Below are 23,720 nucleotides of genomic sequence, written 5' to 3'. Positions count from 1 at the left end.
AAAAAAATCACGCCAAGCATATCCAGCAACCCACGACATGTAAAGGGAGGTAGTGAACAATCTTGCAAAATACATAGAAACCACTATTTTTCACACGTTTCAATCGACTCTACAACGGAAACTATCTTCTTCTGCAACTCTGGCTTGTTGGCACCCACCAGCTTGTCGATTTGCTGCCCATCCCGAAGGAAGAAGAAAGTAGGAGTGGCTTTGATGTCCCATGAAGTGCTGAAGTCCTGCACCATACAAAACCAAAGCATCAATCGACTGGAAACCTCACAAATTGTTTCGCGTGATTATAATTTTATGGCGGAATCCCGGGTACATTCATGAGTAATTTGATTACCAGGCCAGAGTTGCAGAAGCAAGGTAAAAGTTCCTGTCCTCTAACTTGCATGCAATAGCACTAATACAATTACTGATTACATTAACCATTACTCATTGCCCATTACGACTTACAGTCAATTCATCAACATCGACCACAAGGAACATTAGAGAAGTGTATTGCTCGGATAACTCGCGGTATAGTGGTGCAATTATTTTGCAAGGGCCACACCATGTTGCGCTGAAGTTTGCAATCACCTGTTGGACATAACAATTTCAATTAGATAAAGAGCTAGAAAGAAAGCTAAAACAATCATTGAAACTAAACTTGCCTACTGCATATAAACTAATATGGATGCAAACCAGATTCAAAAGACGATGAACGTGAAGACAACATCCAACGTAACCTGAATTCCGAGCAATATGTAACCATATAATGCATAACAATGGGCTCGTTTGGAAATGCATTTTTAATGACTAAAAGCGCTTTTGGGAAAAATGTTTTTGGGTTCGAAAAGCACTTGCAGTTTTCCAGGATTCACTTGGATTTTTACTAAGGATTGGTCCCAAAAACATTTTCAACAAAAGTGCTTTCAGCTATTTTAAAAGCACATCCAAATGAGCTCAATATCATTGACCTACGATGAATGTCTACTTGGAGACAAGCTGTGGAGAGAACTTGTCCACTGACGCATTTATATCGACACTCTTAATAAATGATCAACTACTACTAGAGACAAGACTACAGCACTATTTTAGAAGTAAATCAACCAAATTTTTTAAATACAATGTTAAATGGAATCAGATACCTCACAAACTAGGAGTACATAGTCTCGTACACAAAGCAATCTTCTAAAGTTTTTTAGAGGCTGCTATAGAGGAACTGGGATTCCAGCACCCCTGATTGTACTCCCCCGGTCAAATTAAGATGAAACAAGTTCTTGTATACTGGCATCTTTTCATCAGAGAATGACGCCAATAGTTGAGATGGTTTTCTAAATAAAACTTTAAAGTAAATGGTTTCTTATTATAAATTGGAAGGCTGGAACTAGTCTTTTGCTCTTTCACTCGTGGTGTCATTTAAATTCTTTGCTATCTTTTCTTGGTCGACAAAGTTTAAATTTGACAGTAGATTAAAGAATCTATAGAGATTTGATAAGAATACTGCTCTTCCCTATTTTATTTCTTTGACACGTGCAACTTTGTGTAGGATCCCACCCAAGATCATGGGATTTGTATCTTGTTTCGTCACTAAGCCCAAAAGTCTTAACGATTACCAGATTTTAAATGTTACTTGTTACCAATAGCAACATACCGAATTAGGTTCAGCCGAAATACATCAAAATTTTGACAACTTAGTAATATCTATTCAACACAAATGAGAAGAAAAAGAGTGTTTAAACTTACAACTTTGCCATCCTTTTTTGCTTCTTCCATCTTTTGATCCCAAGCTTCGGTAGTGGTGATGAGGTGCACATTCGCACCAGTAAACTCAATTTTATCTTCATAATCGTCTTCTTTAGTTTCACCCTACAAGTATCATGAAAGTTATAACTTGGCAGATTACAAGAAAAGAAAAGAAAAAAGCAAGCCAAATACATGCAAGTGGACTACAAGAAATTTGAACGTTATCAACAAAACACTCAACTATTGAGAAGATCAATCATGCAGTGATTAATTTCTTCTTAGCAGGCTGCAGATATTAAATATTATAGGCTAAACGTAGAGGGGAGAATATAGACTTCTACCGCTTGTATCACAGACATGGAAATTGAGTTATTGCACACTGCTTATCTATCAACTAAATAAGCTTGAACGGGCGATATGGACTTGTCCTAATCTGGCTAGGAAGACATTCTATTACTGCATTCAATACCACAGACAGGCCAAATCTCAAGCCATTCTTAAGAAAGATAAATAAAAAAACAAAGATAGAAAGAAAAACTAACCTTGCTCGCGCAAGATCCCATCTTGATGTCCAACACCAAACTAGTTACAGAGCACACCCGAAGAGCCTAAACACCACCAATTTAATTAGGACCAGTGCAAAATGAATGCCATAAATCTTCGGTGGCAAAGATAACATATGACAGATAAATTGTTGGAAATAATCAATTTCATTACCACAAAGGGTGTAGTATTTCCATTAATTCAATGAGCCCGAGAGCATCGACAAAAACATTTTTGACAAGCATTATCCAAGTGATTATGCTCAGGTAAACAACGCCACCGCACTGAATCACAGTTGAAATATCAATAGCTAGGGCAAGTATCAAAATTTAAATACCTAAAAAAGAAAATTAAAAAAAAAAAAATCGGAACATTTATCAATATAAATTCATACCCAGAATCCAGTATTCTGAAATTCAAAGGGAAAACACAAATTAAAAAAAAAATTTGCAACATATAAAAGAAAAAATAATCAATTTCACCGCTAGTAAACATCTTATTATGCATTGGCTTGCAAGAATTAATACCTTTCTAAATTGAGAAATGCGAATAATAATGTGATATTTATATATATACACACACATACATGTATATGAATATGACAATATGCTCAGAAATTACCTTATGATCGAATTGCTGAAAATTGTGATACGAACCGAGTCGCCTGTAATTTGAGAGAGGAAGAGAGAGAGCAAAACGTCTGCGTTTTCCGGTTGGGGAAAAACCAAAACCCGCGTCGTTGTTGCAGGGAGAAATATGGTACGAATTATCCTAGAAGGAGAAGGAGGAGGAGAAGAAGAAGAAGAAGAAGCTAATCTGAGAGGGTAACAGTAAACAGAGGGGCGTCGTGTTTTTCAACTTTCCCGTCGTCGTTAACTTGGTAAGTTAATTTGTTAATTCCGTTTTAACAGAAATCGAATACCATTTACTCGTTTGAATTATTTATTTGTTTTTAAATTATTTAATTCCGTTCTCATCATTTTTGGGATCTCTATTTTTTGATAAAAATACGAATGAGATTTGGAGGGCCTTTACACTTTGAGTTCAATGATTCAGATCATCTATTTTTTAAGTCTTTATTCATAGATAGTTTTTACAAGAAATCGAAAATCATTTACTCGTTTTATTGTCGTGATGAAATTTTTACAATTTTTTAAAATATAGTGTTCATTAGTTTCTTTGAACTCAATTAGATGTCTCAAACATTTCAATTTGGCTGATATTTTACAAGGACAGTCTATAAAGTATGACTTGAAAAATAGACGATTCACATCGTTAAAATTCAATTAGATGTTTAGGTAAAGGGCATGTAATAAATATAATCTATGTTTGATAAAATTAATTTATTAATTAACATGATATATGTGTGTATATATATATATATATATATATATATATATATTATTTATCATATTAATTGATACACTAGCGTGATATCAAAATATAATTTTTATTATATTTTGCCACTTTTTGTCCTATTTATTCGTATTGATTCAATTCGTCATTTTTTTGATCTTTAAGTGCTTGTGATTTGTAAGAATGATAAAATTATTATAAAAATTTTGATACAAACCCAACTTTATGACATCTTTTATTATTTCATTTTTTATAATAATCTATGTTTGATGAAACGAATTTATTAATTAACATGATATATATATATATATATATTATTTGTCATATTAATTGATACACTAATGTGATATAAAATTGTAATTTTCATATTTTGCTACTATCTGTCCTATTTATTCGTATGATTCAACTCGCCATTTTATTTTTATCTTGAGCGCTTGTAATTTGTAAGAATGATAAAATTATTATAAAAAATTTGATACAAACCCAACTTTATGACATCTTTTATTATTATTATTATGCCTTCATTAGTTGCACAATTCGTTCTCTTAATTACCCTCAATTCCCTCCATCAACTTGATTAATTCCATTAATTTATTTTTCTTATAAAAAAACTTGGTTAATTCCCTAATTAATAAAAAAAAGTTAAATTTTGTAGGTCAACTTCATCAAACCTCCATCCGCAGGTTGATCATATGCTAACCACTTTTAGTGTATTTTTTAGGAAAATACCTTAAAATAGGACAATTTCTTAATATAGGGATAAAAATAGGACAAATCGGTTGTGTACACCATGTCACATCCCGGCCCGGGACGGAACCACTTCCCGGGCCCGACTCCACTACCGTAGCACGATATTGTCCGCTTTGGGCTTACCATTCCCTCACGGTTTTGTTTTTGGGAACTCACGAGCAACTTCCCAGTGGGTCACCCATCATGGGATTGCTCAAGCCCCCTTCTCGCTTAACTTCGGAGTTCCTACGGAACCCGAAGCCAGTGAGCTCCCAAAAGGCCTCGTGCTAGGTAGGGATGGGATATACATATAAGTATCACTCCCTTGGGCGATGTGGGATGTTACAGACCCACTGGGAAGTTGCTCGTGAGTTCCCAAAAACAAAACCGTGAGGGAATGGTAAGCCCAAAACGGACAATATCGTGCTACGGTGGTGGAGCGGGCCCAGGAAGTGGTTCCCCCCCCGGCGGGGATGTGACACACCATGCACAAAACCGAAATTACTAAAATAACTACATATAAATAAGTTATTTCCTTCCATTTTCATATTTCTCTCTCTCTACCCTCTATCTCCTCTCACTTTCTCCCTCACGCACTCTCTCCCCTTCTCACTGTGCACACATGGTGCACTATCATCCCAACCAACACTATCCAAATTGAAGTCACCACCAATTTCATCTCGTCCTCACGAGTCCAAAATACCTAGCCTTGTCATGAATCTCATCCCCGATCGTAGGGATCGAAACTCAAGTAGGCCGCGAGTTTTCCGACCATTTTCCGGCAACATTGCAAACAACCGATGCTAGAGACCACCACCATTGGACTCACATCGAGGGTGGGAACAAAGTCCAGTCATTAAATGTTGGTGTTTTGTTGGATGAATTTTTCAGGATTTGCTCATTGTGTGTATACTACATGCACATGATGTGCTCACATATCTGAGCCAACCCAAAAATTCAAAGCTCATAGCTTTCTTTTTTAAATCAGAAAAATGATGTCATCACATGTGATGTCACCACCATATAACTATATGCACATTATATGTACAATACATGCACATAATATGCACAGAACTGGAGATCGAGCAACAAGCTGCTTTTCGCATTAATATGAAACTTTAACGGTAACCTATTGGTTTAGTGGATACAATTAAAACATAATTGTTACGTATATAAGGTTACAATGGCTATTAAGTCTTATTACGTACATCAATCATCGATTAACCGTGCATGTGGAAAACATGATAGTCGTTGTTATTTCATGGACATGCATGATCCTTAACGTTCTCTAAGCTTTTTCTTATTTATTTATTATTATTATTATTATTTGGCTGAGGCTAATGAGGTTGTGGTCATACTCGCTGAATTCCGGGGCACAACATACGTATATCATAACTAGTGAATATTCCGGCTTCTCATATTAAGATGTAGCCATACACACCATATGCACATTACGGAAAAAATTTCACAAATTTATGTAATTTCACAAATTTTTGAGTTGAGCTCAAATCTGTGAGCATAACATGTGCATGTCGTGTACATACAGTGTATAAGCGAGCTTAATACGAAGAGAGTGAATGAGTACACGAAACAATTTTGTCCATATCCTTCTCTCTTCCTTCTTTCCACTCTGTTTTCTCTCTTTTCTCTCAAATTTATCTCTTCTCCAAAAGGCAACTGACCTTTAATATGTTTTTTCATTTAATTGCTGCAAAAGCCAAACCCTATTTTAGTGCTTGTAAATTTGGATCGAGAGAGGGAGCAGAGGGAGGGAGAAGACATAAGAAACGAAAGCCCACATATAAATCAGAGAAATGATAAAAAAAAAAAAAAAAAAAATCAAAATCGAAGGATTTGGGTCTCCTCCAAGAAACACCAAACCAATCACTTGAACCCTAAAAATCCACCAATCAAAAAGAAAATTTAAGCAAACCCAGTTCACAAAACCTACAAATGAAAAGGTAAAGGGGTGTGCACCCTTCTAATATTTAGTCGTCAGATCGGATGAATTGAAGAAGATCAAAGAACATAAATTAACAAGGGGTGTGTGAGAAGTAAAAAGGGGTGTGTGTATAGCACACCCCAAAGGTAAAAATTGAAGAAGATGGGTGAGTTAGAGAGAGCTCTTGTGCATATTCAAAATGTAGAAAGAGAAAGAAGGAGAGAGAGCTTGGATGAAGATGATGGGTGGGCTAGAGAGAGAGCTTGGATGAAAAAGATGGGTGGGTTAGGGTTCTTTGAATTGGAATTGGGCGAGAGAGATTTTCTCTCTCCTCTTTGTTTCTTTCTCTACAAAATGAGAAATGAAGGCTGAAATTTCTGGATAACCTATTTATATGGGAGGACAATTTGATCATTTCAAGGTGTAGGAAAAATGATATTTATGTCCAATTGTTGTGTATGGTGCGTGCATGCCATGTGTATATTCAGAATGTCATATTTCTATCTCAAGATTAAGAAATTGTCTTATTTTCGGGTATTTCTTTATTTTTTTTTATGACATGTTTTAAATGGGAAAACCAAGTGTATGTTCATCATAATTTATTTATGGCATGTTTATTTGTTTTGAATAAATATGCAAAAAGTAAATTTATTTTGATTAATTTCAATACTCCTTTCATGTAAGTAAACATAAATAATAAATTAATTAACGAGCAATTGATCAGGGTTGGTCTACAAGTACAACAGACTTATTCTCTCTCCTCATTGATTAACTCATCTTGATTTTTTCTATTATTCATCTCTAGTTCTAAATAAGTAAACATTCAACGATTGGAAATATAGTGTTGTATCCTCATTTATGAAATTTCTTGAATTTCAAGATATAATCATCGCACGACACGATCCGTTATCAAATCAGGTCGTTACAGAATTAACTGTTAAGATAATAGATTTGACACGACAAAATCTGTTAAGATAACGGATATGACACGATCACGACAAACACATCCGTTTGCCAAGCCTAGTTGCATGTCTAATTTTTAACCAAACCGTCCAAAATAAAATATTAGGAAGCATGTTACCAAATTACCAAATATCGTAACACTGAGTAGAGCTGCATAAGTCTATTACTTCGCCGGAAGAATGGTCGGAAGACGGTAATGATAGCCGCCTCCGACTGTGAAGTATATACAAAACCAGTTCTCAAAATACAACATGCAAGGTGAAGCAATCGGCAAGTTAATTTGCAAATCAAAGTTGCAATAACAGATCAATTTATTGGATGAATAAAACAGCAAACATAGCAGTTCATTGGATTTCTGTATTTCTCAATCTTTTAAAATACAACAAGAAATGGAGATGAAAAATCAACACCGATTCCTTAGTCGATGGAATTAAAACTTGAAAACTAAGTTTCTGTCTAGAAATCTGGAAGGAACAACAGAGGAAGAACAACGGTCTGTTCTTCCCAAATTGAAACGCCCCATACCTGTCCCTCCCAAAACTAAACTCTAAATCTGGAAAAAAACATCTTCAACCCATTGAATACTTCTGAGTCCAGCTACGTGCGGTGGATTCGTACTTGGCTCGATCAGTTTTGTACATGTGTGCAATCTCCGGCACAAGAGGGTCGTCGGGATTTGGGTCAGTCAACAATGAGCAGATTGAGAGCAATACCTGGTTAATGCAAAATGGGCTTGGTGAATACAATCCTAACCATCTCAGGGAAATTTTTAGAAACATAAAGGAAGACTAAGAAGTCGTGGCTGATATAAAAAACTATGAGAACTCTGTGAAGCATCGAGGCAGCGTGTAAATCAATTCCAGATAAAACGAGAGTACAAAGACAAAAACAATGTTATGCAGGATTCAAGGAAATATTACAAGAAAATGAAGTCAAACAAACATAAACTTAGTCCGAAAAAGACAAACCTTAGAGATAGTAAGTGCTGGGCTCCATTGCTCTTTCAGGATATCAAGGCAAATGCTTCCATTGCTATTGATATTCGGATGGAAGACCTTAGTCCTAAATGCAACCTGAAACACGAAATCCCATTATCCTTGTCGAACAAACAATTGCCAGACCAACATCACAACAAAGCAGGACCGAATTTTTCACATAAGATTGTACAATTTACCTTGGGGGGCTTGAAAGGATAATCTGGAGGGAAATGAATGGTGACCAGGAATACACCTCCTGCGTATGGGCTCTCAGGAGGTCCCATAATCGTTGCTTGCCAATGAAACATGTCCTCAGCCACAGGACCTAATACAAAATTAACAATGAATTTTAGGTCAATATCGACTTGGGTAATCATATAATCGATAATTATATCAACCATTCCCACAAATCATCGAAATCGACAAGCATTGACAGCCGCATCTCTATGGTAATCATTAATTTATCATAACAAAGTAACAAAGTTTTGAACTTTTGAGTCTTAAATCATAACAAAGTTTCTGCAATTATAAATTTTGAAAATAAACTTCGCGCCGAGAACCACATCTCTATACTAATCATCAATTTACCATAACAAAATAAGAAAAGCTTTGAACTTTAAGTGCAAAATCATAACAAAACTGCACAAATTAAAACTTAAAACTCAATTAAAAGTACCTGCGCTGCAAGAAGTTGGAGGATCCTTCTGCAAATCCTTGAGCTCTTTCAAGATGCGTTTCGACGCCATAACGAATCCCAATCGCTCACAGATCACAACTCAGAACTCGTAACCCAGGACCCGAAAATCTGTAAAATCAAACAATTTAAGATCAAACCCAATAATTTCCACACCCAAATCATCAAAACCCAAAAAAAAAAAAACTTAGCAATTCGAAATCAAACCATCATCAGATCAAATAAAAACAATTTCCAAGTTTCCATCAATCAAATACCAGATAGATCGGACAGAAATATCGGCAGCAGAGGGAATCGGGTATGAAACAGCGATCCGGAACTCCGCCCACAAAAGCTTCCGCTACCGCTGATCGCCCGTTTCGACTGAGACCCCCTGATTTTTTTCCGAACAAGAACTCAGAGACTCTGTGGACTTCCCTTTCAACGCTTTTTATACACCGTGTTTTCACCGTCTATGAAAACTCTTCTCCATCTTTCTTATCCGTTACTTTTTCCTTCTCTTTTTTTAAATTTCTTTTTTTTATATCTGTAACCGTTATTTACGGCGGCTTTCTAATTTAAAATTTTTAATTTTGGTGTGAAAATTAGGGGCGTCGGCGGTTTGGACTGCGGCTCACCTAATTTGGATCGACTTATCCAATTAGGAAATTTTTGGGCGACCCAATAATTATTTGGATTAAATTTGGGTTGGTCGACTTGATGGAATGAAGCCGGAGAAACGAATAAGCATGGACTTTTTTATTTGAGGCTACTTCTAGTTTACTTGATTTCCACTTTGATATGTATAATTTTTTGTTATATTTTGTTTCCTAGTAATTCCATTTTGCTTTTATTTTAATTTAATCCGTCAACTGAGCTGCCATTACATTATTATTTAGTTGTATTAAAAATGAGAAATTTTAAGGTCGAGTTTTATAAATGATGAGTTTGATTTTATATTATTAAGTAGATGAAAAGGGTTCGAAACTACTAGGTTAATTTATGAAAGATGACAGTTTTGAACTCGTATGAGCAGAAACTTAATACTTTATCTGCTAACATATTAAACCATATATAAAAGAAATAAATCTCAAATGATTAAATTGTTCATTTCAAAATTTAATTAATTTACCCCATTTGATTGATTGGACTAACGATTCTAACATAAACAAGGAAGAAGTGACAAATACAATAATAGGCACCAAAGTGAAGTTCTCAATAAACGAAACGGACCATTGATACAATTTCATTAGAATAATGAGGTTTACTTCAATGCTACCTAATATTAAATACTGTGAGCATTAGATAACCCAGACCAAAGTAAAAACAATAAATCCAAACCAATTCAAATTATCCAACATCGATAGCATGCATTTAGGTACCATTTGGTACGCAGACAGGATGGAATGGAACGAGAAGGGATGGGACAGAACAAAATGAAATGGAATGGAGGTTCTGTGTCATGCTTGGTACGCGCAGGTTGGAACGGAATGAAACGGAGGTTCTGCATTTTTGTCTTAAAATTTTATAATTTTGTGTTCCAGGAGGAGGTGGAACGGAAATTTAACCAAAATTCGTTTCCTGAGACAGTGTGTCCCACTGTCTTTGACACACCAAATGTAAAACGAGTGCATTTCGTCCACTGCGTTCCGTCTCATCGCACGTACCAAACTCTATTAGCATGGAAGAACTTTCCAAAATAATAAGAAAACGCGAAAAACGTACAAGAAATTATAAAAGAACGCAAAGAAGGCCCTTCCCGGCATCCTTTCTTAAAGACAAAAACAACATCCAATCGGCAAAATCTCAGTGAAGGAAAAATACAACAGCAACAAGTCGGATCCGGATTCGGGTCTGTCCGTACGATTCGATTTCATTCTCCGGTGGCGGCAGAGAAAGAGGCGGAGCATTTTGTGAGCCTAACAATGGAGGACGATAAGAAGAAGAAGAAGAGGAACAAGAAGAAGAAGAACAAGCAGGGCGAGGCCACCGACGATGTTTCTGTTTCCGGCAACGGACAAGTTTCTCAGGCAGCCGGAGATGTTCATTCCGACGATGCCTCGTCCGTCGGCAATGGCCAGGTTTCAGAGGCCTGTGCGGGTGCTCGTTCCGATGCTGTGCGAGACGGAGACGGATATGTGAATGGGAAGAGGCATGAGAGCAATGGCACGGAATCTGTAAGCTTCTATTTCATTAATCTACTGATTAGGATTAGTGATTGATGTTTATCACTAAACCCTTCGAATTTGGATTGGATCAATCACCAGCTGATTGTGCATTGCGTTTTGTGAATTTTATGTTGTGATTTTAAAGGATTTGAATTTTGTTTTTTGAATTAATTTTTACTTTTGCAGAGATTATTAGCTGAATCTGAGAAAAAATGGCTCCAAAGAGAGGTTAGTATGAAGATGGATTACCTTACAACAGAGTTTATATTTCAATTTTGTTACGAAAGTTTTCGTCTTGAGCAGAAAATAACCCTAGTTTTTACAGGCTACATTAGAAGAAACAATCAAACAATTACAAATCGAAAAGGACGTATACATACAGAAGGAGGTAAACATAATGAAAATCTGAACTTTATGAACCGTCGACCGAAGATTAGGGTCATTTATCGTCATTCATTGGGTTTAAAGTTTAAACTTTTTATGTTATTTCATATTTTCAGGCTACATTAGGGGTTACTATTAAACAATTACAGAATGAGAATGATTCGTGTATACAGAAAGAGGTAGTGCATTTTACTTTTGATTAGATGTTGGACTGAGAGAGAGCAGTTGAAACATTTTCTTATCTGGTATGGTTCTTTATGACCATTCCTTTTGCCTGTGTATGATTTACTCAGGCAACATTACATGATACAATTAAGAAAATGCGGGAAGAAACGGATTCACATATACAGAAAGAGGTAATGTCATCTAAATTTACTCGAGACAATTAGCTGACAAAGAGTTAGTCCATATCTGTGTTTATGATTGTGCTCTATCACATTATATATTGCAAACGTATGCTTGTTCTGCATGCATTTTGAAGACTGTGGGCCTAATCGGATGATTTACAGGCTGGTCTACAGATGGAAAATGAACATTTACAGAGCGAAAAAGTTTTGTGGCTTCAGAAAGAGGTGATATGAGTTGCATCATAGGGCTCTTTTGAATTATGGTCATCTCTCAAAGCAAGTGCACCTCTATGTTTTTTTCTTCGCCAGAATGCACATAATTATGCTTTTTTCTAGTGTTTGGTACAACATTATTGTAAACAAGATTGCAAACTAGAGGAATTGGTTGGTAATGCTGTGTTTGTTGCAGGTTGGATTAGAGGACAAAATTGGTCGGTTAGTAGATGAAAAAGGCACTTTGCATTCGGAAAAGGTTAGAGCTGCCCTCCTTTATTGTAACCGCATAACTAATACTCTGTTTGGCCTTCCTTGATTGACTTCACTCCTGTTTTGCATTGTTTGACAGACAAGCTTACAGGAAAAGGTTAAACATCTAGAGGGAGATAGAGAGACCTGGACTCTAAAGGAGGTACTCAAATACTCTAATAAGTCTTAAATGTAAATTGTAGGTGACGAATATTTGGCCAATGAGTTTATTGCTATTTGCACCTGAAAATTTGTCGGAATGTAATTTCCATGTCTGTAAAAGTAAAGAAATAAATGAAATTTGAAATATACACCAGCGTGGTTTCATCTTCTGAAACTCTTTTGTTACTTAATATTCCTTTTTACTTAGGTAAGTGTTATTGGCACTCCAAAATTCTCGTTCTACACTCCTCACAAGTGTATTTTTCTTTCCTAATAAAGAAAGTTTGGAGTGTAGAATGAGATTTTTGGAGTGCTAATAACAATTCCCTTACTTAATCTACCTCTTATCATTTTATATTAGAGACTTAGATTCACTTAACATTTGGCTCTTATAGGATTTGTTTAAGGGAACGTTAGCAACTCTGAATGACGACATTGCTAGATTACGAGCACAGGTATGTAGCTGTATTGACCCAACCAATCAACTGGATGGATTCAAATTAAATTGCTTTTTATCTCAGTTGTCCACATGCATACCTACTTGTTTGAGTACAGAGTAGTTTGACTATTGCTGTGCTTTCTTAGAGCCTGTATGATAGGTTTGATTCGAGGCAGACCGTATTCCTTTTTGCATGCTCTAATTTCTGTTCACAAGTAGTTCACAAAAAATCTTTGTATTTTCTTCTGATATGGAAATTAAAACCAAAGTTGGGCAGGTGTCGGAATTGGAACAATCCAGGAATAATCTTGTACAAGAAAATCAACAGCTGATGGAAAACATTTCTAGTTTGCAGTTGCAAATTAAGAATCTTGAGAGTGTCTACTCTACTCCAGCATCAGACGAACTTGCAAAGGTTTGCTCCTATTTGCTTACCTGATGACCAAATTTTATCAGTAGCTTTATTCATAATAAGGGATACTAAGTTTGCGGGAGTTATGTTTCTCAGAGAACGAATTCTTACAATGGTGTTTGGAAAATTTTATTAACTACTATGAGCAATAAATTTATCAATTTTGCTGGAAATTTTTGAAAAATAAAATATCTGACAAAGGTCTTTTTTTCTTTCTAGTATTGCTTTCTTGACATATTACTTGTCAAAGGACAAAACATATATCTGACTTTGTGTTAATGTAGCAGGCTTCGGAACATGAGGAATTGAACTCTCAGGTTGAAGCAGCATGTTCACTAGTTGAGAAATTAGTTGCAGAGAATGCAGAGCTTGTTGAGAAGGTGAAAGCCTGCTTCCCTCCCGTGGTTTCTATGGGAGTAATGCGTACAGTCCGTGTTATACTTTGAGACACCTGGATTAGATTTTAGCTATGACTATAAGATTTTGATGGGCTGACTAGTTGTCTGATATATCTTTTACTCTATCCTAGGTGAATGAGTTGTATGGTGAACTTGACCGACGGAGCCTCACAGTTGAACTTACTTCAACAACAGAATCTAATACACCAGTTGTACCTCCTGAAGCTGCCAGTGTCATTGATCCCGTGTCTGTATCCACTGAGGATATGTCGACATCAGACGAGAAGCTTGATTCCCCAAAAGTTGTTCCAATCAAACAGGAGATGCATAGTAATGGTAACGTGGATTCTGAACATGCTGCTTTAGTTCCAGAACTGCCAGTATCCGATGAAGTTAGTGAAATTGTTCAAATTCCGTTGGAGGAAAATGAAGTCAGAAATCTAGAGGTGTCTCTCGAGAATGACAAAAATGCCGGTGTGCCGCTTGCAGAAGCTCCCCTGATCGGTGCTCCTTTCCGGTTGATGTCATATGTTGCTAGATATGTTAGCGGTGCTGACTTGGTTAACAAGGGATCTACTTAACTCTAGTTATTAGCTTTCTACCTCGCCATGAGCAGGGGCATAATTTCCTGAGATTTTTGTCGAAGTAAGAAATACTATTCTTTTAGAGATTAAAGACAGGCCTTTACTTTGGCCATTTACATTGTTAAAGTATCAGAAACTGTAACTTGTGTTGAAGAAATACTTGTAAGCTGCGTGTTTTTCGCAACCGGACAACACTTAGCTCATCAACCGCACCTTCTTTTATACACTGAATTCTACTTTTAGGACGGGTAGCGCTCGTGATTACAAAAAAAAAAATATTTGTCAATCTCCTTATTTCTCTCCTACATTTTCATTTTAGCCAATTGTCATCTAAATTTTTATAATTAGTCGAACTCCTCACCAGAACTTTTAGTAATATTATTATGTAATTGTAAATGAGAGGTTTTAGATTCAAATTTTGCTAACGACGAATTTAAACTATATTATCGCTAGCCTATTGTGAGGCTTAGCATATTCTTCCACTCCCTTATTGTAAATAGTATCGTTTGTTTAGAAATAAAAATATAAAAAATAAAATCAGTAAAGGTGAACATCAGAACATGTACTTGGCACATGCATATTTAACGGAAAATCGGATGGACGTTTCAAAACTAACAATAAAATGCAAATTGACAAATGCTATAACGTTTAGGGAGTAAATTGGCAAAAAACTAATTCAGGGGCAAATTGGGAGAAACATACTAGTTGAGGGGGTAAACGACAGTTTACCCATAAACATAATAGACTAAACTTGTATCACCATTAACTCCAACCCCATCTGCTAGCCTCTCTTTCTGCGCATACAAATCTGGATCTAGATGCATCCGGCGCTCTCTCTTCTCCGGTAGAATTTTGCCACGGCGCTCTCTCGCTCCTTCACAGACAGTCTCTCTTCTCTTTCTCTCAGTCCCTGATGCATCCGGATCTAGATGTGGGCAAAAATCAGCAGCCAACGACCTCCAGATTCAATCTCTCAGTCCCTGATGCATCCGGATCTGGATGTGGGCAAAGACACGGTGGCCCTCACTCATATCAAGCACTCGGAAACCAGGATGACTTTTTAGGCTAAAAATGTCCTTAAAAATAAACAGTATTGTTTTATTAAGACTATCTTTAATAAATTAATTATAATGTTTAAAAAAGCAGGATATCGGTACATTTGATTGTATGGTGATTTGATTATGTCGGCACATATGGTGGTTTGACTTTATACTTGTTTAAAAATCCATCAAAATCGCCAGGGAAGTCGACAGAAATCCTTAAAAAGCCTTTAGGGTGCCTTTTTGCCCAGTTTTCTGCAGCCTGATTGTTCAAAGTTCCGAGATCTCATAGACGTTGGAATTCTGGACATGTTGCTGGTTTTATATGCGAAGCCATACAGGTACCTCACCAGATTAACATTCAATTTTTTACCAACTCAACCCAACCCAACCCTTGAAGCGAAATGCGGAAAAAGGTAAAAACAAAAAAAAAAAAAATTCATGGATCCCGACCCATTTCATTACAACTTTTTGTTTATGTGACGGGGAGTAGGAGGAAGCATAGAATTGTTCATCCCTGACGAGGTACAGTCTGGTTCCGCTCTTCTGGTGGTTTGAGGGTCATGGTGTTGTGCCTGACATTATCACAGTGGCAAAGGTTAAAAAACATTCACCTGGGCTGCTACTTTCAATTGGCCAGGCCAGCAGCAGCAGCGGGACCTCCATCATCATCGTCTTTACGCTGTTTCTTATTTTCAGGACCAGCATCATCATGAGCCTCGACTTTTTTCTTTCTCTTTTTCTTTCTTGGAGGACCGCTCTTTTTTGGAATAATGGTGCTCGGCGTCTTGTCAATCCAGCGTCTCAAGGGACTGCTGAGAGTCGGAGTAGTTGGAATAATGGTGCTCGGCCCCATGCGCCTCCTGGAGTCGAGAGCCATGAAGACCCCCCTGGAGTTCTTGTATCAGATCTCAAGGATCCATTTGGGAATGTCGAGAGAGAGAAAGGGGTTCCAGGGAGGCGGCGACTAGGGATTTGCTTTTTTCTGAAAATAAGAAACAGCGTAAAGACGATGATGATGGAGGTCCCGCTGCTGCTGGCCTGGCCAATTGAAAGTAGCAGCCCAGGTGAATGTTTTTTAACCTTTGCCACTGTGACAATGTTGTTGCTACCTTTTATTTTTTTATGGTTTATGTTGTTGTTGTTTTTTTTTTTGGGGCCTAATCTCCTTCAGTTGACGTGAGAATTTACGATTTAAATTTTAGGAAATGAATGATTAGGAGCACGGCCTTACTGCTGTTGGTACATATGATGGTTTGGAGATGCTGAGGATGGTAGTGGAAGGCTTCCTTGTTTACAATGTTGATCCTGCAAACTTTATGGTGACAATGGAACACAAACTATCAAATGAGACTGCTAAGAGTCGCTGCAAAAGTTGTATCAGTTTTTCTTTCACTGAGCACTTTCCTGAATGTAACGGTAGCGTCATCTCTTCCTTATTATTCATTTGCTTTTCCTAAATGGTTCTCAATCTTTGGTAAAATGGACCTGTAATTTAATTTTTTTTAAGTTGAGATTTTGAAATCGTACTGGATGCAGGCTTGATCTGATGCTTTCTCACGAGCTTTTGCATTTATTTTGTGCAGCCTGGTTTGTGCAAGATGCTTGGCCTATGGTCAAGTCTTCTTTAGATGAGCACGGCATCTTAAGTGATCTGAAAATGGTATGTTTGATGCATCGTTTGATTTCAAGGCCCGACTACTGGGCATCGTTTTATGCATCACATATGTTTCCCTCAGGCTGATCGTTCCATAACAATCTCCAAAACCGTGAAGACTAAAGACCCAGAGCTTTTTCTCAGGGCCAGGATTCTTCTTGAACTGCTAGGCAGCGCTAGTATTCCAGCTTCACTTGTATGCTACTTATCATTTCTTTGTGGGAACTGAGCTGACTTCTAATGTGAGCTACTTCCTGCTGGGCTCACAACATTTTGGTTTCAGGCGATAGAAATTATGAACGGCCGCAGGCAACATATCTTCATGAGGATTGGGCATCAAGAAGGTGGTCTGTGCTCAAGGTTTGGGATCAAGGAGGTTGGTATATTATAAACTCTCCTTAGTTTGGTTTGATTTTGGAAATAAGGTTTAGAGTTGATTAGTGTCTGGTGGTTAATATGATGAGCTTTTATCTACTGTTTGCAGGAGGAGCACAAACAACGGTTGGTGAAATTTGTGGCCGCTGATAAGGTGAATAAAACAGAAGATTATAATGCTGATGCAAAATATGTATAAGTTTGTACATACGTACTCTTTCAGTTTGCTGTTACTCTAATCTTTGACAATACAATTTTGATGTAGGATCTTTCTGACTTGACAGACACAATTGTTCGTCACGTTGTAAGTGTTGTCAGCTGTGATTTGGGTTGTTAGGGGGTTGGGTTTACTCTTTTTCCCAACGGCGGACTGAGAATTGTGAATTACTGATCATTTCATTATTTTTGTAAATGAATAACAGGGTCACACTGTTCTTCTGTTGGGGCGAGCTGATGTTGTTGGTATCTCGGGGCGAGATGATGGGTTGGAGATGGCGAGGACTCTGGTTGAAGGCTACATTGTTCATGGCAGGAAGCATGCATGTGTGACGGAACACCGGGAAATTAAGAAGTCCAGAAAAAGAAAGTATAGAGAAGTGATGTATTGCCTGAGGGAAAAAACAGGTAACTCCTTTTGAGTTTGGTGCACTCAAATTTTAGGCCACTCAGAAAAAGAAAGTATAGAGAAGTGATGCATTGCCTGTTGGAAAAAACAAGCGAAGCGGAGTCTCTCCTTTCAAATTTTAGGCCACTCAAGTAAATTCACGAACACCATCTCTTTCTTAATTTTGTTTTAATCCTTAAAGAAACCAAGGGACGGTTGGCTGTAGTCGTTTGCGGGCAAATAAAAATTGGGTGTGAAATATTTTTCCGTCTACCATATGTGTTGTGTTATATGCTATGGCTGTTTGGTGCAATCCACGCCGCAGTTGAGCTAGCACTCACCAGAGCCTCTTTTAGATGGGGGACGGGGCGGGGCGGTTGCGGAATAGTTCCGATTGGAATTTCGTATGTTTATTTGCTAGCCATCGTCTGCAATGTGGTCTACGCCATAGATGAGTGGTATGGACAAACTACAAATATCAGAAACAAACCAGCACGACTCGTCTTCCTGTCCGAACAATTTTTCAGTACAAACAAATCACGTTTACAATTGATAAATAACCACTTAATCGGTCGGAGCCACATTTGTTTGGAAAAACTTGGTTGAAAAAAGGCTAAGCTTTTACAATGGAACGCTACAAACAAACATGCAAATGTTGGTATATAACAGCTTTGCTCATTCCGGCAGGGACGGCGAGGCTGGCCGTTGTGGGGTCTGGATACTCGAGGCCTTGGACTTGTCTTCTGACGATGATCGGTTCTCAGAATCCGGTGGCCGGATGTCCTCGATCATCCTAACAACTTCCTCCATGGTAGGTCTCATGTCTGGCACCGTTGCCACGCAAGTCATTGCTATTTGAAGCATTTGTACCAACTCCTCTTCGATATTTTCACACCTCATTAGCTCCACGTCAAACACCTCGGCTGTCCATTCCTCTCGAACAACAGACTGGACCCATCTTGGAAGATCAACAACGTCATCGCGTCCAGGTGATTGTACTGGTGCTTTGCCAGTCAACATCTCAAGGAGCAATACACCAAAACTGTAAACATCCGATTTTTGAAACGACTTCTTAGTTTCAATAACCTCGGGAGCTCGGTAGCCCACGCTTCTGGAAGGGATAGCTGTAAAGTTCATGAGAGGAGCTAGGCCGAAATCTGAGATGCTGCCAGTGAGGTCCTGCATGAGGAGGACATTGGTGGATTTGACGTTGCCATGGATGAATTTCCCTTCACTGGCAGAATGGATGTGGGCAAGGCCCTTGGCACATCCAAGAGAGATATTTAATCTGGTTTCCCAGTCTGGTGGATGCTGTCCGCTTTCCCTGTTTCCTGTAAAATACGAGAGGCGAAGGAGTTCATTTCTGACGGAAAATTCATACGTTTACCTTGCGAAGCATATCATTGTTACAGCTTTGAGCACAATTAGAGCAATACTTTGCCCGTGAACGAAACTTTGTAGTCTACCATCAAAAAGCACGACGAAAAAGGGGCATACCGTGCAATAATGCTGAGAAGCTACCAGCTGGAATGTAGTCATATACCAGGAGTTTCTCATCTTTGGAGTAGTAATAAGCTCGAAGAGGAACAACATTTGAGTGCTGACTAATCCTCCCGGCATTCTCCATTTGCTGTTCGAACTCTCTTTTCCCGACCACCACTTCTTTCATCCTTTTCACCACCACCGTCGTTCCCTCCTCCAAGATGGCCTTATAAGTAGTCCCATAACTCCCCTTTCCTAGGACTTCAGCCGAAGCTCTTAGCAGATCTTCAAGATCAAAGTTATAAGAAGAGCCTTCAAAGAAAACCAGCTTGTTCTTCTCTGCCTCTTGCACCCCACTTCCAAAGTCCTCTTTTGGCTGTTCGCCTTTTGTTTTCACTACAGCACTGCCTTGGCTGTCTTTTTTCTTCAAACAGCATAGCACTATCACCAGAACTGAGAGAAACAACACTGCAAAACCACCACTTGCAATGGCGATGATAGCCTTTATACTAAGTTTCCTCTTTGATCCATTTTTTGATTTCAAGGGGGCTGTTGGTGGAAGATTGGGGGATGGAGAAGGCGAGGGAGTGATCGAAGAACAATGGTTTAGTGGTGAGCCGCATAACTTCAAGTTTCCTTCAAAGGAGGAAGTGGGGAATTTTTTGAGGGAAACAGGAATCGAACCATTAAGTTGGTTGTAGCTCAAATTCAAATGCATAAGCCTTGGAGTTTTGATATCAGGAATGGGTCCAGTGAGGGAATTGTTTTGGAGGTTCAGCCCCCTGAGACGCGTAAAGTTTTGGATTGTGGCTGGAATGTTGCCGGTGATGGAGTTGGACGACACATCAAGAAAGATAAGATTGGGAGTCAGAGAAGAGGGAATATTACCTGTAAGATTATTGTTTTGAAGGTATATGTAGCGTAAGGAAGGAAGTGAGAAAATATCAGATGGAAGATTCCCACTGAGGCCATTAGACCTAAGGCTAAGGATCATGAGGGCATCGAGCCTGCCAAGAGTGTTTGCTGGAATAGGACCAAACAGTCTAGCACCTGGAAGTCGGACAGAAAGCACACGGGTGCCATCCAAGGTACAAGTGATGCCAACCCAAGACTTGCAGACTGGGTTAGCAGGATCCCAGTTAACTTTTCGGCCATGAGGAACAGAAGAAATAAAATCGAGAAGGGCTTGCTTGTCTGAATCGATGTCAGCTATCGTTCGGCAAAGGAAAAGGAAGAGAATTACCGTCCCACAAAATAGATGTGGCTTCATCAGTATTGCTCGTTGAGAAATCCGTTAGCAAGTCGGACTATGAGAGTAATCTCAGCAATCTTTCTGCTTCCCCTGAAAAAATAACAAAGCCTTCAGAACAGTGCTCTTAAAGATTTCTCCTAGAAATCAACTTCCAAATCTTTCGATCAGCGCGAGCATAGACATAACTAGTTGACATCGGGAGGGCCACGTTTTTGGCCTACCATGCCATCGAATATTTGTGCAAAATGTGTAAGTTCAAGGCTGGCAAGAAAGCATTCACCACAACATCATCTAAAAGACAAACTTACCACTAAGACATTTAACAAAAGAATAGAAAACTAAAAGCGAAAGCATAAATCTTTATTCGCTGAAAAGAAAGCGAAAGGCTTAGAGCACACCACACAAAATGCTGAAAGAATACCTCTTCAGCTTTTATATTTTTTGCTTGATGGAATGTAGGGGTTTGAAAGTTCAGGGCCGAAGGGGTAGAAGAAGATCTAGGAAGACTTTGGAAGAGACTAGGAAAAGACTTAGAGTACTTGGATCTAACGGAAGACATGACACAAAACCGAGCACAATAGCATTCTAGAATTCATATAGCTGACCCTACTTAGTGGGAAAAGGCTTTGTTGTTTGAATGTAGGAGTTCAAGTTCATCCACTAGTTCTCGATGAGAAATACGTACAAAAAGACACCGTGCAAAGCTCTAACTAAACTAATGTCATAACAATGAAACGAAAAGTATTACATGCCGAAACTGAAAGGCACACACAACACTGCTAGAACGAACTTAGAAATTGAAATGCCAATCATACTTCACATGGCATTGGACAATAACACAGATTTTTTCGACTAATGCCAAATCGGCTTCTTAATCCTTTGTTTTTTCAGCCTGGTACAAATTCGACAAAACATTTACGAAGTCGGTTTATTTCTCAAGAGAAATAAAGGTATAGTAGTTTAAGCTTGGCTATTCAGATTAACAATGCACATCGGATTTATTTCCCCCGGAAGCCAGTGCTCAATTTCACGGTGAAGTTCAACATACATGCATCAAAGTCACTACTTAGCCATAGATTAACAGAGAAGCAGAGTAAAATACATGAATTTAAAGGCTAAATTTCGTCGTCAATGGAGCTCAAATTGTCCTATATTGTCCACAATACTAACTTCCCAGAACCCAACATTTGATTCTACAAGAACCCCTCGATTCCAAAACCCCCAGCTTGACCAGAAAAACACCAAATTTTACCACTAAATTCTCCAAAAATTCAAAAAACATAAATGCATCACAATGATCAACAATATGCCAGCAGAACGAGCTAAACAAGTTTAAAGAAAAACCCCAGAAAAATTGAAGTACGAGGAAAGAAGACTGACCGTTGGAGCAGAAAAACGAGTCGATCCGAAGCCGGAGCTCGAACCCAGCCGGAAATGTGGAGGCTTGGAGAAGTGAGAGAGTGACTGAGTGTGTTTAGTAATTTTGGTGGGTGTGCTTTAATGGCATTTCTTCAAGAACACGCAGCTAAAAAAGGATTAAAAGATTAAAGGAGTGAAAAGTAAGAAGATGGGTTCCCAGATTCGCCAGCAACGCAGAGACTAACGTTCATTAGAGAGAGAGAGAGAGAAAGAGAGAGAGAGAGGTGCAGGTTGATGATGCTTGTTCGTGAAGGGAAAGGATTAATTGGTTTTTTGGCACGCAGATCTCGAGTCACAAAAAAAACGTACATTTCACTTTTTTTTTTTGAAATAGTTCCGTTTTACCCTCTATTTGTTGGTTTAGAGGTGCGTTTAAGAATTCTTCTTGGCAAGGGATTTAAAACGTTTTTCTGACAATTGCGATTTTTGTTACGTTTGACAGAAGAAATTTAAAAATTGATTATGAATTGTAGAAGGGGTTTTAATTAAGATGCAATAACTTTCAAGTGATATTTCATAAATAACTTTGAATTTTTAATAAACATATCGACTTGTTTCTACTTTCTAATAAAAGTACTTTTAACAAAATCGTTTATGCGTAAAAACATTTGCTACGTAGTACAAGCCGGGCATCAATAAATTCCAAGTGTTTCATGAAAGATCTCTAACACTTCCAAGTGTTTTTACAACTATGAACACTCCTAATTGTTGGTTAAGGGAAAGGATTAATTGGTTTTTTGGCATGCAGATCTCGAGTCACCAAAAAAACATACATTTCTCTTCTTTTTTTGTATTAGTTCCGTTTTACCCTCTATTTGTTGGTTCAGAGATGCGTTTAAGAATTCTTCTTGGCAATGGATTTAAAGTGTTTTTTTTGATAACTGAAAGCGTTCACGTTTTTTGTTACGTTTGACAAAAGAAATTTAAAAGTTGATTATGAAATGTAGAAGCTTTTTTTTATAAGAGGTAAGGAATTTTAAGTGATCTTTCATAAATAATTTTGAATTTTTAATAAACATTTCAGCGTGTTTCTACTTTCTAAAAGTACTTTTAACAAAATCGTTTATGCATATAAACACTTGCTACGTAGTGCAAACCGGACATCAATAAATTCCAAGTGTTTCATGAAAGATCTCCAACACTTCCAAGTGTTTTTACAACTATGAACACTCCTAATTGATTCTCATACCCTTTTAGTTTCTTACATACCCCTTTTAATTTCTGACTGTCAAACTGAATAAATCATACGGAAACAAGGGACAAGATTTAACATAAGTGTGAGAAGTTACAAAAAGTGCGTTTATTAACCTCCCTTTTGAAATATACTTCCAAACATGCCCCAAGTTATATCTGTCATTTGTCATGAAAAAGCAAAGGACTTGTGAACTACTAAAATTAATTAAGCAGTGAGATTTAAAAGGAGAGGAGTGAATTATACACTAAAATCTTGATTAACAGCAATGAAATTTGGTCAGCGGCTTTTGCCAAAGGCCATGTGTGTTCATTACGTTTGTTTATGAATTATGACACTAAAAATCCCACAAGATTTTTCACAAAACCCTCGTAGCTTAATTTTCAACTTTTCGAAAATGTTTTAACTGATGAATTAGTAGTTATT

The 23,720-nt window shown here is 37.8% G+C and overlaps 5 protein-coding genes across 7 annotated transcripts; 2 read left to right on the top strand and 3 right to left on the bottom strand.

Moving 5' to 3' along the window:
- Positions 1 to 40: 40 nt before the first annotated feature.
- Positions 41 to 3,195, bottom strand: LOC137746053 (thioredoxin H9-like). Of its 2 annotated transcripts, XM_068486106.1 has the most exons (6): positions 2,896 to 3,195; positions 2,449 to 2,558; positions 2,274 to 2,339; positions 1,732 to 1,854; positions 460 to 582; positions 41 to 236 (listed from the first exon to the last, which is right to left on the bottom strand). In XM_068486106.1, exons 3-6 carry the CDS (start codon positions 2,292 to 2,294, stop codon positions 84 to 86), a joined length of 420 nt encoding a protein of 139 aa, XP_068342207.1. In that variant the 5' UTR covers positions 2,295 to 2,339; positions 2,449 to 2,558; positions 2,896 to 3,195; the 3' UTR covers positions 41 to 83. The 2 variants fall into 2 exon arrangements, with proteins under 2 accessions (XP_068342207.1, XP_068342206.1); XM_068486105.1 differs by lacking the exon at positions 2,449 to 2,558 and having other exon boundaries at positions 2,896 to 3,194.
- A 4,362-nt stretch (positions 3,196 to 7,557) lies between these two features.
- On the bottom strand, positions 7,558 to 9,331 carry LOC137744793 (ubiquitin-conjugating enzyme E2 28-like). The gene is made up of 5 exons (XM_068484591.1): positions 9,193 to 9,331; positions 8,918 to 9,046; positions 8,439 to 8,566; positions 8,233 to 8,337; positions 7,558 to 7,977 (listed from the first exon to the last, which is right to left on the bottom strand). Exons 2-5 carry the CDS (start codon positions 8,985 to 8,987, stop codon positions 7,834 to 7,836), a joined length of 447 nt encoding a protein of 148 aa, XP_068340692.1. The 5' UTR covers positions 8,988 to 9,046; positions 9,193 to 9,331; the 3' UTR covers positions 7,558 to 7,833.
- A 1,253-nt stretch (positions 9,332 to 10,584) lies between these two features.
- Positions 10,585 to 14,495, top strand: LOC137745861 (uncharacterized). Of its 2 annotated transcripts, none has more exons than XM_068485893.1 (12): positions 10,585 to 11,091; positions 11,269 to 11,310; positions 11,408 to 11,470; positions 11,583 to 11,645; positions 11,760 to 11,822; positions 11,976 to 12,038; positions 12,223 to 12,285; positions 12,379 to 12,441; positions 12,836 to 12,895; positions 13,157 to 13,294; positions 13,579 to 13,671; positions 13,821 to 14,495. In XM_068485893.1, the coding sequence occupies exons 1-12, from the start codon at positions 10,840 to 10,842 to the stop codon at positions 14,268 to 14,270; spliced, it is 1,413 nt and encodes a 470-aa protein (XP_068341994.1). In that variant the 5' UTR covers positions 10,585 to 10,839; the 3' UTR covers positions 14,271 to 14,495. The 2 variants fall into 2 exon arrangements, with proteins under 2 accessions (XP_068341994.1, XP_068341993.1); XM_068485892.1 differs by having other exon boundaries at positions 13,576 to 13,671.
- Positions 14,496 to 15,012: 517 nt separating this feature from the next.
- LOC137746099 (uncharacterized) lies at positions 15,013 to 18,220 on the top strand. Its single transcript, XM_068486162.1, has 8 exons — positions 15,013 to 15,838; positions 16,519 to 16,732; positions 16,900 to 16,976; positions 17,053 to 17,166; positions 17,254 to 17,346; positions 17,455 to 17,499; positions 17,611 to 17,649; positions 17,768 to 18,220. The coding sequence occupies exons 2-8, from the start codon at positions 16,576 to 16,578 to the stop codon at positions 17,981 to 17,983; spliced, it is 741 nt and encodes a 246-aa protein (XP_068342263.1). The 5' UTR covers positions 15,013 to 15,838; positions 16,519 to 16,575; the 3' UTR covers positions 17,984 to 18,220.
- Positions 18,221 to 18,320: 100 nt separating this feature from the next.
- LOC137746098 (probable inactive receptor kinase At5g58300) lies at positions 18,321 to 22,263 on the bottom strand. Its single transcript, XM_068486161.1, has 3 exons — positions 22,064 to 22,263; positions 19,447 to 20,773; positions 18,321 to 19,280 (listed from the first exon to the last, which is right to left on the bottom strand). Exons 2-3 carry the CDS (start codon positions 20,699 to 20,701, stop codon positions 18,625 to 18,627), a joined length of 1,911 nt encoding a protein of 636 aa, XP_068342262.1. The 5' UTR covers positions 20,702 to 20,773; positions 22,064 to 22,263; the 3' UTR covers positions 18,321 to 18,624.
- Between the last annotated feature and the right edge of the window lie 1,457 nt (positions 22,264 to 23,720).

The sequence above is a fragment of the Pyrus communis genome, chromosome 9 (genome assembly GCF_963583255.1).
Source record: "Pyrus communis chromosome 9, drPyrComm1.1, whole genome shotgun sequence".
Classification (NCBI taxonomy): Eukaryota; Viridiplantae; Streptophyta; class Magnoliopsida; order Rosales; family Rosaceae; genus Pyrus; species Pyrus communis.
Note: the sequence above shows the minus strand (reverse complement) of the source record. Positions and strands in the feature narration are given on the sequence as shown.